The sequence below is a fragment of the Pseudorca crassidens genome, chromosome 14 (genome assembly GCF_039906515.1).
Source record: "Pseudorca crassidens isolate mPseCra1 chromosome 14, mPseCra1.hap1, whole genome shotgun sequence".
NCBI classification, from domain to species: domain Eukaryota; kingdom Metazoa; phylum Chordata; class Mammalia; order Artiodactyla; family Delphinidae; genus Pseudorca; species Pseudorca crassidens.
In genome coordinates, this window is record NC_090309.1 from 31599435 (window position 1) to 31615729 (window position 16295).

The window sequence follows — 16295 nt, forward strand, 5'->3', positions numbered from 1 at the left end:
CGCTCGATTCTGGGGAGCACTTTCCTTGGGCCAAGTCTTGACAGGGGCAGGTGAAGCTCGCAGGTCCCGTTCCGGGTCGAGTCTCAGTGCCTTGCCCGGGAGAGCCCCCGGCAGCTGCCGTTGGCGCAAGTGACAGACGCCAGGGCCGCTCCGCTCCCCTGCCTGGCTAGAAGCGGCCACTGCGCCCGGCCGCTCGGGCTCCGCACTGAGCTGCTAGTCTGAGGGTGGTGTCTGAAATCAGGCGCTTCCTGCCTTTCCCTCGGCCTGGGTGCCCGGCCCGCGCCGCGGACTCGGAGATTCCCGGGTCGCGCCGCGCCGCCCCGCCCCGCCCGGCACGGTGCGCGCAGTCTCCCCGCCCCTGCTCCAACCCCACCCCCGCTCCACCCCCACCCCCCTGCCCCTAGAGGGGCCCCCCCAACCGGGGCGCGAAGGTGGTCCGCCAGGCCCAGTAGCCGAGTGGCGGAGGTGACGGTAACCATCTTCCCGTTTCCGCCCGGCCGCCGGCGCGGCGGGGCGAGTGCCAGCAGAGGCGCGCGGTCCTCCCTCCGCCCGCCCGCGCCGGGGGCTGGCCCTGCCTAGCCGGCGCCTTTTTCCCCCGCACCGCGGCGCCGCTTCGCCACTTGGGCACCTCAGGTAGGGCAGGAGGCTGGAGTGCCTGCCGCCCGCCGCCCGTAAAATGGTTACCTCGGCTGGACAGCTCGCCCTCTTCGTGCTGGGTACGTACGCTGCCTACTGCGCGCCCGGTGGCACCTGCCCTCCGCGACACCCCGCTTTCCCCTGTCCCCTCCACTTCTCTCTCCCGGGGGTGTTCTGCGCCCGCCTAAGAGGAGAGGGCGGCGAATTCTTTTCGAGGCTTGAAGGCTGGGAGGCAAGGGGAGCTACTCGGGCTTACTAGGAATTGGCGGAGCCTATTCCAAAGAGGGGGACCGTCGAGCGCTCAGGCTTTCCCCGGTAAGTGGCCGCCGGGCGGTGCGTGAGAACACCCGCCGGGGAAGGAGGAGCGGTGGGTGAACGGGCTTGAGCTTTAATCCGCCTTCTCTGTGTGCTCGTACACTTGCCCACACCTACCTGCTTACCTGGCTGCCTCCAAGCCAGTCTTCACCGGCGTCGGTAGCGCGTAGACTCGCGGAGGGTGGCCAGCGTCCGACCCTCCGGCCGGACCTTGGCTGCTTCCCTTTCGTACCCGCCGCCTACCCGTGAGCCCCAGCGACCGGCAGATGTTCACCATCAGCAGCGGCGCCTCAGTCTTCTAACTTTGAGAGTTCTCGAGCTTTGGGGGTGGATTTTTGTGCGGATTAATTGTTGTTTTAATTAACTTCCCTTGGAGAAGTGGTTTAAGTGTCAGCCGAGGGCAGGAGTGAAACCCTAGACGAAGCGCTGCTGATTTCCTTTGAGTTTATTCTTGGAAGAGAACGAGGGATGGGGGAAGGGAGGGGAAGTTAAACCCGGCAAACCCGAGTCGGGTCTGGGGAGCCGGTGAGATTTTCGACGGTGAAGGTCACTGCCCGGCCGGCTCTTGCCCCTCGCGGCGCCGGGTCTCGTGTTGAGAGAGCAGATTGACAGCCCAGGTGTCCTGGTTACTGCCGTAGCTTCCGTGAAATGAATTGTTCAGTCCCTATCTCCTGCGTTTAACCCTGTAAAGCGAGTTGCTCCCTACAAGATCATTTATTAGAGCGTGAGAAAAGCTATAGAACCCCTGCCTGCAAAATGCCCAGAGCCGCAGCCCCACCCAGTTCCGTGTACAGTTTCAGGGGGTTCACGGACCCGCCCGTAATCCTGCCCATGAAACGCTGATTAAGAACCGCAGCAGAACTGGAGGCATCATATAAGGGAAATACAGAGCAGCCGTGGAACGGGATTCCACAGCTGCTCCGAGGTGTACCCTCACCTGAAACTCCCCAACAGGTGACATGACTCTGAGTGGCTTTTTTTTTCTTTTCCCAAGACCATTTTATATTTTTGTATTGATGGTTCTAACTTTAGATTTTTTGTTAAAGCAGTAAAACATTACCAATACAGTAGAAGCCTCCTGTATTTGAGTCCCTATGTAATGTTTTTTGCAAATGCTAATAGTAATAATATTAATAGCTAACACTCTTTGAGCACTTACTCTGTACCAGATACTGTTCTAAGTGCTGTGCATGTATTAACTCATTTAATTTTCACACCAACCTGATGAAGAAAGTATTATCGTCCCCATTTTATGGAGGAGGAAAGTGAAGTACATGGTCCCACAGTTAGTAGGTAGTTGGGCCAGAATTACGAGAGTGTGGAAGGAATGTGGATATTAAAAGTCACCGAACTGTGGTCACTGTAGTTCCATCTCCTAGGTTTGGGACTTTTCCTCGAGTCGAGATGGGTGGAATACCCTGGAGATTATTTTAATTGGGTTTTCTTTTGGACTCTCAGGATCTCAAGGCGGTCTTAGGTTATTCAGTGAAAATCAGAGGCAAGAAACAATGAAGGTAAGCAAATTTGAGGAAGCTTTGTAAAGTTGCCCCTGCCTCCCCCCCACCCCACCCCCCCGCCATCATACTATACTTGCCCATGAAGACTGCATTCATTCATCGTGGAATTTTTCTCTTTTGCCTGAGCTCAACTTGATCTTTGTTTCCTCCCTTAAGAAAAAGATGTATAAATTTGCAGAGGTTGATCAATATGTGAAAGCTGGCTCATACAGGTCCAAACTATGAGCAGTTGAAAAAAGTAGAGGAAAAGAAGGCAGGAGGAACTTACACCAGTGAGGATTCCTTTTTATTTATATTGCTTTAAAAAAAAAAAAGCCATTGAACTTGGCCAAAAGTAGCCAATGTCGTTCTGTACATTGACGACCGCTTCTGCCTCCCACCTCCCTTTCTGCTAGATTACTAAATACCTGTCAGTGCCATGTGCATCTTTATTCTGCACATTTTCTCCAGAGCTGCTTTCCTCGCTAATTTTTCTTAAATTAGTTAAAGGCAGTTCCAGGCAAATCAGCCAGTGTTCCATCAGTAATCAAGATCTAGAAAACCGGGATCTTTCCCCTCCTTCCCCACCTCCATGGGAACAGTCTGAGAAGGAACTGTTAGGAGTCTCAGCTGATTCTTCTGATTACTTGATTGATGTTTTGGCCAAGAGAATGTGGAGACTGTTGCTTAAGTGGCAACATTGGGAACATAATCTAGGTTCCTGTGGTGGCTGCGCTCCCATGTCAGGTTTCCGTCCTTGGCGGAGCAAACCTCACAGGGGCTTGGCTTCTCCGGTCCCAGGTCCTCCCTGTGTCAAGGGAGCAAGATGTGTAATCTTGGGCAAGTTACTTAGCCTCCTTGTGCCTTGTTTTCCTCATCTGTAAAATGGTGATATTAATAGGATCACTGAATATAGTTAATGAACCTAGAATGGTGCCTAGCACGTAGTAAGAGTTTAATCAATCATCGTCATTGTCACTTTGAACCTCATAGAATTCCAGGTATCATTGCAGGTTATGTCCATTCTGTAACTGAGAGTTTGTCTTACTTATCTCATTTTCCATCTCCCTACCCTTCCTAAGACAGAAAATACCACCTAAACTAAAAACCTACTCAGAGATTTTAGCGAATATCGTTTGGCAGATGACAACTTCAAGAAAGTTGGGGAGTTCTTTTGGACCTTGTGAATTCTTTAATTTTTGATGCAGAACATTTGTATTTCCTTCTTACTGTTCAGTGGTCAGTTGTTTATTGAAGTCAGCACTAAGTTCCAGTTTTCTTATCTATAAAGTGAGAATAATAAAACTACCCACTTCACAGGTTGTTATGAGAATAAAATGAGATGGTAAATGTGGAAGCTATTTATAAACTTTAAAAATAAATAAAAATAAATCGTAACACTACACACAAAATGACATTGATTTTATAATGGGTCTTATCATCCAGAAAAAAAGCATTATTATTTTTATGGCAGCTCCCAGAAGTAGGACTAAATGTAGGCTAAAGAAGGATGTCCTAGGACATGAAATGCCATGAAGGATGGGTAGAGAGGAAACAGGTCAGCTTCCCTGTGGATTCAGGGCTGAGGGACCAGCAGGGGGCATGAAGTAAGCCGGCTCTCTTCTCCATTACTTGGTAATGTTGTCTTTCAGAGTGAACAGTGGAGGTTTGCCCAGGACACATGTTTTCATTATTGGGCAGCTGAAATTAGGGAAAGTTCACTTTGAACAAGGGCTGTAAAGGTGTATATGGAAGGCTTAGAGCCTGAGTTTCCTGTATTTACTTTTCCAAAATCTGATTTCCTAGGATAAAGTGATCTTTCTGTAAATACTCCGTGTCCCCTGCAAAGGAGACCTTTCTTATAGGAGTAAATGATGCTTCATGTTCCTGTGGTAACATACGAAAAATAGATGGTTTTTCCATTAGACCTATCTCTAAAGGCCTTTTGAAAGTATGTTTTGAACAAGGCCCTGCTCTTTGGGCTGCCCACTAAAAGGGACAGGGGATGGGAAGTGGAGGTTGGGTCAAACAAAATGGAACTGGCCTGGCACACTGAATTGGGCATCTTGTGCCTGGTTTCACACTCACAACCTCTGTAGTGTGTTCCACAGCAGTATCCTCAAATTACAACCACTTGGAGAGCTTGGTAAACCAGATGGCTGGGCAGGAGGTGGGAGAGTTTGCCTGTGTAAAGAGTTCCCCAGTGTGGCTTGTGCTGCTGGTGGGGAGGAGAGTAAAGGGACACTCTGAGACCCATCGCTCTACAGTTGGTGCTGTTAGGGAAGCTTCCAGCTTAATGAGTTGCATTTGTCTAACGAGTTGCATTTGGCGTTTGATGTTTTAAATGCTGCCGTGGGTTTCTGAGCATTATTAAAGGCACTTCTACGGCCTGTCTTGTTTACCAGAGCAGAGTTAGAAGTCGTGCTGAGAACTCTTACCTGTTCTAAATGTTCTTGTACTCTACCTATGGAAAATGTAATAATCCCATGTTATTAAACTCCAGCTGACCAAAGCTAATCATGTCACGCTTTCTTTTGTGTGGATCACCAAAAATTGACTGTTGTGTTGCTGTCATTTCAAATATTTTTCATCCCCTCATTTTAAAGTATGAACTTAATTCAATGCTCAAGGTAGTATGTGTTAGATGGCATCTAGATGGAGGATTGGGGCACTTTTATGGTGACTTTTGTTTTGGTTTTTTTTTTTTTTCCTGTGAAATGTCAAGTATAAAAATCTTTTGTAGAATCAGGAAAGCCAGAAATCTAGGCTACCAGAACCATCTCTTAGGAGCTCTTCATTTTAAGCCCAAGGCACATTCCCTTTAGACCCTCTCTAAAAATTTGGGTAAATTCTTTTGAGGCATAGGAATTAGTTGTATTAAATATGACTTGAATAGTTGTTACTTGGGCTTAGAAAAAGTAGGAAGTTTATTGAAATGGAGTTTTATGTATTTTCTAGTATTTTTCTTTCTCTTTTAAGTCAGAGGAAACAAAATTTTCTTTCACTTCCCTAGTCTAGTGTATTATATGCCCAGTAGTTTTGTCCTTAATATTCTGCTGTCCTCTTACCTTGAAAAGCTTTTAGTTTTCCCCACCTTAGAGTTTATACTTCTCTAGTACTTGCAGATGGTTAGGGGTTCCTCTAGGAGAGATTTGACGAATAACTCCCTTCTATAACAAGCTTGTATAACTTTGTATAACTCCAGCCTGCTGTTGCCTTTCCTCTTTTGGTTTTAATTTTTGAATGTGTTAACTTTTCTGGCTGGGAACCTCAACAGCGTGTCCTGACCCCTCCCAAGTCCTGCCTTCAGCTAACATTGGCTGGTACTTGCCCCCTCTTCCCTTCTAGTTTGAGGGCTTCTTGAGGGCAGAGCCCCTTGGTCTTCATCTTTGCCTTTGGCACCCTGAGCACAGGCCGACCTTCAGGGGAGACCAGTGAGCACTTGATGACTCCTTGGGGTGCCCCATACTGAATACTCCAAGTGTGGACTCAGTTGGCAAACACTTGGCTGGGTAGGTAACATTTATCCTGAAAAACTCTTCATTATGATAATCAAGAGTGGTTGCATATAAATTCTTCTATACAACTAGTTTTCAGAGAGTGTTTTATTGTTTTTTTAAAATATATTATGATTTGTTTTGATTGCAAAAACGTATTTTTTTCTCTAGAACATAGAAAATTCAGGAAAGCATAAGAGAAAAGTTATTTTAGTGGCCTGTAATTCCACCATCCAAAGATAACTATGATTAACATTCCATTGCACAGCCTGATGGATTAATGTATAGGTCAATAGATATTCTTTAAAAACTTGTATGAATTCCAAGAGGCTCACACTGTTTAACTTATTTTTGTAACTTAACCATCTTTCATGATAAACATTTTTATATCATTTAACATTCATCCATAACATCATTCTTAGTGGCTGGGAAATAATCCCTTGATTATGTTTACTATAATTTTGAAGCCCTTTGGACATACAGATTTTTCTTATTTCTCACTGTTATGAATAATCCACACAGTGTTGTTGGGAATATAAATGGATACAGCTTCTCTTGGAAGTCAACGTGACAATAGCTATCAATTTTACGTGGGTATAATTTGGGTCATCAGTTTCACTTTTTGATATATATGCTACAAAAATACTTGTCTAAAAGTGTGAAGAAAAATGAAAAGGGTGATGATTGTTGACTTGTTTATAATAGTAAACACGTTGCCAGTAAAAAAGTTGCCAGTACCACACTGTTATAGTTTATTTTTTATTTATTTATTTTTTTTGCGGTACGCGGGCCTCTCACTGTTGTGGCCTCTCCCTTTGCGGAGCACAGGCTCCGGACGCGCAGGCTCAGCGGCCATGGCTCACGGGCCCAGCCGCTCCGCGGCATGTGGGATCTTCCCGGACCGGGGCAAGAACCCGTGTCCCCTGCATCGGCAGGCGGACTCTCAACCACTGCGCCACCAGAGAAGCCCTGATTAGTCTTTTATAGTAAGCATATATTAAATTTATAATGCATAAATGACACAACAGACATTCTTGTATATAAATGTTTGGCTCATCTTTGATTATTTAGGATAAGTTTCTAGAAATTGGCTTTTTCTCCCACCAGCAGTATATGAATGCTTACTTTCTAGATTCTTCTATAACCAGAAGTTAGTTTTAACATTTACCAAGTTGATTGGAGAAAAGAAATCTTAGCCCAATTTCATATTTAATATTTGTTAGGGTGAGTAAGTTTGTGCGTCATTTATCATCTTGTTATTTGCATCTTAACCTTTCAAAATTTCTTCTTACTGACGGATCATCCTTTTCTTAGAACTTTATAACACACTTTATGTAAAAAGGTTGTTAATACTTGGCAAGTGTTCATTTATTGTTTGTCTTTTACTGTTTTGTTTATGATATTTTTGACATGCCTAAGGTTTTTGTTTTTATGTAAGAGAAACTGTAAATCTTTCCCCTTAAGCTTTCTACCTTTGCTTGTATAATTAGGAAAACCTTCCCTGTCCTAAGTTGAGGCAAACATTTACTTATTTTTTTCTTCTAATTCTTTAGTGGTCTCATTATATTGAACGAATCTACCTGTAATTTATTCTAATGTATGGTGTGAGGTATCAATACAACTCATGTTTCATTTTTTTTTAAAACAGCCCACCAGTTAATATTGTCAATTGTCATTTGTGGAATAATCTATCCTTCCTACTGTGGTTTGAAATTCCATTTTTTTATCGTATGCTAAATTCTTCTAAACTTGAATCTGTTTGTGGGATTTCAGTTTGGTTCTTTTATTTTGTATTTTTGCCCTTGTTGTGAACTTGTTCATTCAGGTAGTCTACAAATATTTATTGAGCACCTATTCCGTGCTGCAACTGCTTCTAGGTGCTAGGGAATCAGCCAAGACTGATCCCTGTTCTCATGGATCTTGTATTCTAGTGGGTGAGACCTTTTCCGCTGCTTTGTATTCTAATTGGTTATTGATATCTAAAAGCTTTTTTAAAAAATTATTTATTTATTTGTTTTTAACATCTTTATTGGAGTATAATTGCTTTACAACGGTGTGTTAGTTTCTGCTTTATAACAAAGTGAATCAGCTATACATATACGTATATCCCCATATCTCTTTCCTCTTGCGTCTCCCACCCTCCCTATCCCACCCCTCTAGGTGGTCGCAAAGCACCAAGCGGATCTTCCTGTGCTATGCAGCTGCTTCCCACTAGCTATCGATTTTACATTTAGTAGTGTATATATGTCCATGCCACTCTCTGACTTTGTCCCAGCTTACCCTCCCCCCTCCCCATGTCCTCAAGTCCATTCTCTAGTAGGTCTGCGTCTTTATTCCCATTCTGCCCCTAGGTTCTTCATAACCTTTTTTTTTTTTTTTAGATTCCGTATATATGTGTTAGCATACACTATTTTTCTCTTTCTGACTTACTTCACTCTGTATGACAGACTCTAGGTCCATCCACCTCACTACAAATAACTCAATTTCGTTTCTTTTTATGGCTGAGTAATATTCCATTGTATATATGTGCCACATCTTCTTCATCCATTCATCTGTCGATGGACACTTAGGTTGCTTCCATGTCCTCGCTATTGTAAATAGGGCTGCAGTGAACGTTGTGATACATGACTCTTTTTGAATTATGGTTTTCTCAGGGTATATGCCCAGCAGTGGGATTGCTGGGTCGTATGGTAGTTCTATTTTTAGTTTTTTAAGGAACCTCCATACTGTTCTCCATAGTGGTGTCAGTTTACATTCCCACCAACAGTGCAGGAGGGTTCCCTTTTCTCCACACCCTCTCCAGCATTTATTGTTTGTAGATTTTTTTTTTTTTTTTTTTTGGTACGCGGGCCTCTCACCATTGTGGCCTCTCGCGCTGCGGAGCACAGGCTCCGGACGTGCAGGCTGAGCGGCCATGGCTCACGGGCCCAGCCGCTCCGCGGCATGCGGGGTCCTCCCGGACCGGGGCACGAACCCGCGTCCCCTGCATCGGCAGGGGGACTCTCAACCACTGCGCCACGAGGGAAGCCCCTGTTTGTAGATTTTTTGATGATGGCCATTCTGACTCGTGTGAGGTGATACCTCATTGTAGTTTTGATTTGCATTTCTCTATCTAAAAGCTTTTTAAGAATATTTACAGTTGACCCCTGAACAACACAAGGATTAGGGGGCCAACCCTCCAAAAATACACCTTTAATTTATGGTCGGCCCTCACATCACCGGTTTCTCCATTTCCAAGGTTCCCCATGGGCAGACTCAATTACCTGGATCGTGTAGTAGTGTAGTATTTACTATCAAAACAAAACCTCACATATAAATGGACCCACACAGTTCAAACCTCTGTTGTTCAAGGATCAACTGTATTTTGTGATGGGTTTTGTTAATTTTAATAGTCTTTCAGTGGATTCAGGTTTCTTATGTAGATGATCATGTAATTTTGAATAGTGATAAGTTTGCCTCTTTCCTTTTATATTTTCATCTCATTACTTTTTCTTATCATGCTGACTAGAACTTTAAGGACAACATTTTTTTAAAGGCAGTAGATATCCTTGTATTTTTCTTGATGTACTGCTAATGTTTGTAACATTTAACTAAGTCACACAAGAGGCTGACTTTTCAGTTATTTATATATAATATACATATATATGTGACTGTATATTTGTATATTTATATATATGCATATAAACTTTATCATGTTAGTAAAATATATTTCTCTTCATAACTTACTAAAAGATTTGGTATTTTGCTTTGTTTTTTGAAGCAGGGGAGATAATGTGTTGTTGTTTTTCCAAATGTTTTGAGGATATTTATTGACTCAGTTAAATTAAAGCCATTCTTGGGGCTTCCCTGGTGGCGCAGTGGTTGAGAGTCCGCCTGCCGATGCAGGGGACACGGGTTCGTGCCCCAGTCCGGGAAGATCCCGCATGCTGTGGGGTGGCTGGGCCCGTGAGCCATGGCCGCTGAGCCTGTGTGTCCGGAGCCTGTTGCTCCCCAATGGGAGAGACCACAGCAGTGAGAGGCCCGCGTACCACAAAAAAAAAAAAAAAAAAAAAAAAAAATTAAAGCCATTCTTAAATTCCTGGACTGAACCTTCTTGGTTGTGTGGTATTATCCTCTGTATCTACTGCTAGATTTGATCTGTTCTGAAGTATTTGGGGCCTTTTTTCTTTTTCTGGTTTTGATATCAGTGTTCTGTCAGCTTTCTAAAATAAATATTAAAATGTTCCATCTGGTTTACCCTCTGGAGTAGCTGAAATATCATGGAAATCAAATGGTTCTGTGTAAGCTTGAAAGAAATTGCTTATGAAACTTCTGAGCTTGGTCCCTTTTTAGTGATCAGTTCAAGTTTTCTACTTCTTGAGGTGTTTTTGGTAATTATTTATTTTCCTCACAATCTATTCAATTCAGATTTCTAAAGCTTTAGCACAGATTTATAAATGATCTCCTTTTAATTAAAAATTTTTCTTTTGTACCTGCAACCTCAGTTAATATGACTTTACCAAATAAGAAACAAAGCAAACACTTAGCCCCCCCCCCAAATAAAATATATTTTTAATTTGTTTTTCTTGATAATGATATTTTGAAGAAAAACCTCTTTTTAATCATCAACCAAATTCAAGTCAAAGCTTCATATTTGATGGTCTGTTTGCATAAATGCATGTGCCAGAGTTGTTGTAATAATGCCATTTCTGATTTGGATGACGCATGGCACTGTGATTTCTAGCAGAGGCTGCTAAGTAGCTTCCTGATGGTTTCTTAAGCTTTCAAAAGTTTAAAAACCTCCAGATACACTATCGTGTCCATTAGATGTTACTGTAGTGTTTGGAGCAAATGGGACATTTCTGTTGTTTGTTCCTTTGCTTTTTGTTTATTTTTTTCACTTGTTTTTAAGATCAGTACTTCTAGGTAAAAAAATGTTGGGTTCTGACAAAGAGACCATGTCTTCCTCTTGGATTTTAGGCCTCTAATCTGAGTTTGAATGAGGTTAGTAAACAATTCTCCTGGGTGCTTAGAGAATAGATATACCTTGATGGCTCTTCCGTCCTCTCTTTCCAGGGCTGAGGCACTCTCTGGGTAACTACTATACTTCCAAGAGGTACGGGAGATTAACTGGCTAAATGGTACACGTAAAGTGGTGACAGAAAAGCAGCCAAAGCTGATAAACGAGCGGTTTGCAATTACACACTCTGCTCCCCTCCCTCTGCCAGGCCTTGGCAGCAGGGAAAACACAAACTTAGGAGACTTTTCTTGGTTGAAAGAAAGCACGTAAGACTTGTAACTTTCACCGTGGCGGTGGCTTTGAGGAATTGGCATGTGAGCTGCCGAGGGACATAACCTGGTCACTTTATTTGTCACTGAGCTCAGCTGGAAACTCTGGGCTTGGGCACTTCTCACCTTGGACTGGTTTCTGGGTTACCACTTTGGCATTGAAGGAGCACATCAACAGGCGGGTTTGCATGCCGTACACACTCTCTGCTAGCACATTTGAACAATGACAGATGTTTTTGCACATAGCAGACCTTGGGTGTTATAATTAGAGTTTCAGGGGATGAATCATAGGTCCCTGAGCTAGAATGAAAGCAAGCCCGGGGCCTGAGCATTTTTTTAGGGAGGTGAGGTAAACTCATAGATCACATTGATGGGGAATCCTTCTGGATCTGGACTCTCCCTAAACCTCATCAAAGACTCCCAAGGCCCCCCCGACCCCCCCACACACACAAAACAAACAAACAAACACATCTTTTGTACTGGCCCCAGTGCGGGCCACTTAGTGTTACCAGAACACACACCTTGTGGTCGCCACCTCCCATGTGGGCCACTCGGTACGCTCCTTTTCTGCCAGCCTCGCTAAATCCTAATCATTGTTTTTCCACAGCGAAATAGAAATCAGAATCTACAAACAAAAGTATCTAGAAAACACCCACACATTCAGCTCATCAGAGACATCTGCTTAATGAGGTTGAACTGTCAGGGATCTCACCAGATCCGTTTCTGTGTGTGGTTACAGATATATTTGTATATTCACTCTTCTTCCTTCAGAAATGGCATTTGGTATTTTAAAATCTGCTTTTCACTTACAGTGTATGGAGAAAATATTTCTGTGGCAAAGATACAAATGTATCTATCAATCTATTCTTAATGACTAACGCATTCCGTTACACAGCTCTGTCATTATTCATTTATCCACCCCTTATTGATAGAGATGTAGGTTGTTTCAAACTTTTAAATATTCAAACCTGAAATGAAAATGTTTACAGCTAAACGTTACCAGCATCTTTGAATTATCTTCTATGGTCAAATCCCCAGAAATGGATTACTAGGTCAAAAGGTACACACTCTTTCACCCCTCAGTGTGTTTTGACTATCTGCCTTCCAGAAAAGGTAGACAAATTTATACTTCTGTCCTATGTGTGACTGCCTGTTTATCAGCAGCAAACTTACCTAGGATGAATATTATCATTTTCTAGACTTTGCTGATGACGTTGGCCAAATTGTATCTCCTTGTTTTAATTTGTGTTTCTTTGGCTAACACCAAAGTTTGCTACAATTGAATGCTTTTTCATGTTTGTGTATTTGAATTTCTTTTCTTGGGACTTACCCATTTCTGTCCTCAGGTCACGTTTTGGGTGGGTGAATTATCTTCTCATTGATTTGTAAACAGTTTTATAAAAGATATATTAAATATTTTCTTTATTTTGTCATTTAATTTTACGTGTATGTGTATGTTTGGGTTTACAGAAGTATGGTTTTGTTTTTAACTTTTAAGGACTTAAAATCTGTTCATTATTTCTTTGTGCTTTCTACTTTTGTTTTGTGGTAGGAAGGGATTTGCTATGACTCTCTGATCTCTCATTTCCCCTTGTATTTTTATGTTGTTACTTTTTTGGACTTAAATTTCACTTTTTGGTGTAAGATGTGAGACAAAACTCTAACTTGACTTTTTGTCGAAATGATCCGGTTCCTCAAACACCATTTGTTGGATTTATTCTCTACTTACTGATTTCAAATCCCACTTTTGTCACTTGAGACTTTCTTAGACGTACTCGAGTCTTTTTGGAGTTTCTGTTCTGTTCCATTAATCTGAGGCTCACCCTTTAATGAACCATTCTTTGGGGCTGGTAATGTGTTATTGCCCCAGGAAGCTGGGGCAGAAAAATCTTGAGAAGTAGGCAGGCATTGGGGGGGCGTTGAGTCTCACTGTCCTGAAAGGCATGGTGAACCTGCCTCTGCCCTCCTATCTTTTCTGGAACTTTGTGCTTTGCAGGAGTTGGGGGACATGAGGCAGGCCTGCAGTCCTCACTCCATGTGACATTCTGGTTAACTGACACTGTATATTTTCATGTCGCCTTCTCAAATGGGAGGACGGTGGAGTCTGCCATGGCATACCTGGAGCCATAGACCAAACCTGGCACATGTCCCAGGATATAGTAAAGGAAATAATTAATCAGAAAGGAACTTCACTGGAAAGTCATAACATTGTTTTATATACTAAAACAAACTCAGATATATTAGCAAATAGAATGCAAGATTGAAATGTCATAATTAATTTTTCGGATACAAGACTCAAATAAATTATGATTTTTTTTTTCACTTCGATTGTTTCAGGCTGTGCCCCCAGACTCTAGAGGAGCGGGTATGAGTTCCTTCTCTTTGCCATTTTGGGGGTTTTAATGGAAAAGTTTGAGAAGTACTGTCCCACGTGGATGACTAATTTTCAGATACTTAGAGCAGAATAGTAACTAAAATGAATATCTTCATCATTCTTCTGCTTCCTTTGGATATAATTTGCCTTTTTCTAAGTTTTCCTAAGGCAAAAACTTAATTATTGATTTTAGATTTTTCTTCTTTTCCAATCTATTCATTCAGTGCTATAAATTTCCCTCTAGACACTGCTTTCACTTCATTCCACAAATTCTGATGAGTTGTGTTTCCATTTTTATTTACTTCAAAATACTTTTTGACTTCTCTTGAGATTTCTTCTTTGACCCATGTGTTATTTAGATTAATCTTCAGTATGTGGGGATTTTCTGGCTATATTTCTGTTATCAATTTCTAGTTTAACTCCTTTATTGTCTGAGAGCAGACATTGTATGATTTCTCTTCTTTTAAATGTGTCAAGATGTGTTTTATAGCCCAGAATGTGGTCTGTCTCAGTGGATGTTCATGTGAACTTGAGAAGAATGCATATTCTGCTGTCGTTGGGTGAAGGGGTCTATAGATATCCATTATATCCAGTTGGTTGATGGTGTCGTTGAGTTCAACTGTGTTCTTGTTTTCTGCCTGCTGGATTTGTCCATTTCTGAAAGAGGGGTGTTGAAATCTTCAGCTGTAATTGGGGTTTCATCTGTCTCTCCTTGTAGTTCTATTCATTTTTGCCTCATGTATTGTGATGTTTTATTGTTAGGTGCATACAGGTTAAAAATTGTTATGTAATTTCATCATTCTTTAATGGTTCTTTAATGATTCAGGGTCTCCCAGTGCCTGAAGATCATCACTCGTAAATCCTTCATCCACATGTGGTACCTGTAGTTAATGCAAAACTTCCGTTACTACCTGCGAACGAGGAGAGCTTTCTTCCTTAGTTAAGCAGAACTCTATTTTAACTTTCCTTGTGGAGAGAGAAAAATATATAAAAGGCATTACTCCAGGGTCCTGAACTAGTGCTCTGTTAGGATCAAGGTGGTTGGACCTTCACTGACTGAAGCCATCCTTTCAAATCAGTTCTTATTTTGAACCCTCTGTAGGTTGTAGAAGGTTTTGGTGAATGGATTACGCCCCAGTGAATCGCTTGAGAGTTAGAGATTTACACTTAGAAAAACATCCACTCACTATGTAATATTGATTTACTTTCTTGTGAAGTGCCCTTTTCCCCTGCTGTGGAACAGAGGGAAAAATAAAAAGTCCTTTCAACTAAATTGGATTTTTTTGGATTTCAGATAAAAGGCAGGACATTTTTCTCTTAACAGTAATAACAGAAGCATTTGGAGTATCTCAGCTGTCATCCCATGTAGAATAGATCCAAGTGATGAAACAGTGGTTGTGATTTTTGTGAACTGGGCCTAACCCTTTATTCTTAATTCACCCAAGCTAGCTACTTTATTCACTTCTAGAGCCCAAGGGATGAATAACAAAACTAAGATCTGTCAGCTCAAAGCGAGGGATGCTGTTTGTTTGTTTGTTTAGGTTATTTTATACATGGATTGTTCACTTCAGCAAACACTTAACTGTGTATCAGACCGTCTGCTGGGTTTGATGATATTAAAGCAAAGAGGGCCATGACCTAGCCCTTGCCCCCAGCCCCTGAACTCTTTGTAGATTGTAGCAGAAGAAAACACAGTTTTTCGCAGTATGACATGAGGTACACATTGAATACCTTGGGCTCAAGAGGAGGGTCCTTGAGGGAATTCCCTGGTGGTCCAGTGTTTGGGACTCTGCACTCTCACTGCTGAGGACCCGGGCTCAATCCCTGGCTGGGGAACTAAAATCCCACAAGCTTTGTGGCGCGGCCAAAATGAACAAAGAAAAGATGAGCGTTCTTGGTATGACGGGGCAAGGCACTCTTTGAGGAGATAATGGCCAGTACTTAGAACAGTGCCTGGCACATGGTAATTTCTTTAAGTGCCTTACATATCGCACACATTCCTTTAACCCATCTAGCAATCCTGTGACATACGGTGATGAGCCGCATTTTATAGGTGAGGAAACTGACGCACAAAAATGTCAAGTAACTTGCCGAAGTTCCTACAGCCAGCAAGTGGCAGAACAAGGATTTGAACCCAGGACCCTTTCCTGCTGTCCTAGCCTTGCCACTGTTCTGCTTCTCCAGGTCATCCATGGAAGGCTGTGGATACTGAAGTTCCTGGCATCAGTCATGTGTGAGAGTGCCGTTTTGGAGTAGACATTAAGTGTAATCAGGATTTCAGACCGCTGCTCCCCTAAATAATATTTACCATATTGAGAGTAATTGCCATGAAGGTAATTGTCATGCTGGCTAAAAAGAAATATTACTACTTCACAATGCCATGAAATGTAAAGAAACAAGAGTGGTAGAGGTTTTATCCCCCCTTCTTCAATCAAAAGTTCAGATGTTCAGAAGGCAGATAATCACATGAGGTGTGTGTGACTTAAAATATATTTTGTTGTGACCAGGGAGCCTCTAATAATAAATTTGAGACTTGATAGAATCTCGGGTCAGAACAGAAAGAGCATTTACTGTTTCACTTGTGTGTAGGAACTTCATTCATTCAGCAGGCAGCATTTTTGATGGCCTTTGTACCTCTGAATAGACAGCTGAGTATCGGATGCCCAGGTGTTAGGACAGTGCCGCAGCGTGGACAGTCGACAAAGGTTG

At 42.4% G+C, this 16295-nt stretch overlaps 1 protein-coding gene across 2 annotated transcripts in view; it reads left to right on the plus strand.

Annotated features, from left to right (window-relative positions):
• Positions 1-508: 508 nt before the first annotated feature.
• Positions 509-16295, plus strand: part of TGFA (transforming growth factor alpha) — a 104059-nt gene continuing 88272 nt past the window's right edge. The window contains exon 1 of one of the 2 annotated variants that reach the window (XM_067704783.1): positions 509-716. In XM_067704783.1, the coding sequence (XP_067560884.1) occupies positions 677-716 (40 nt within the window). In that variant the 5' untranslated portion in view covers positions 509-676. The remainder of the gene's footprint in view (positions 717-16295) is intronic. The other variant, XM_067704782.1, reaches the window with a different exon arrangement.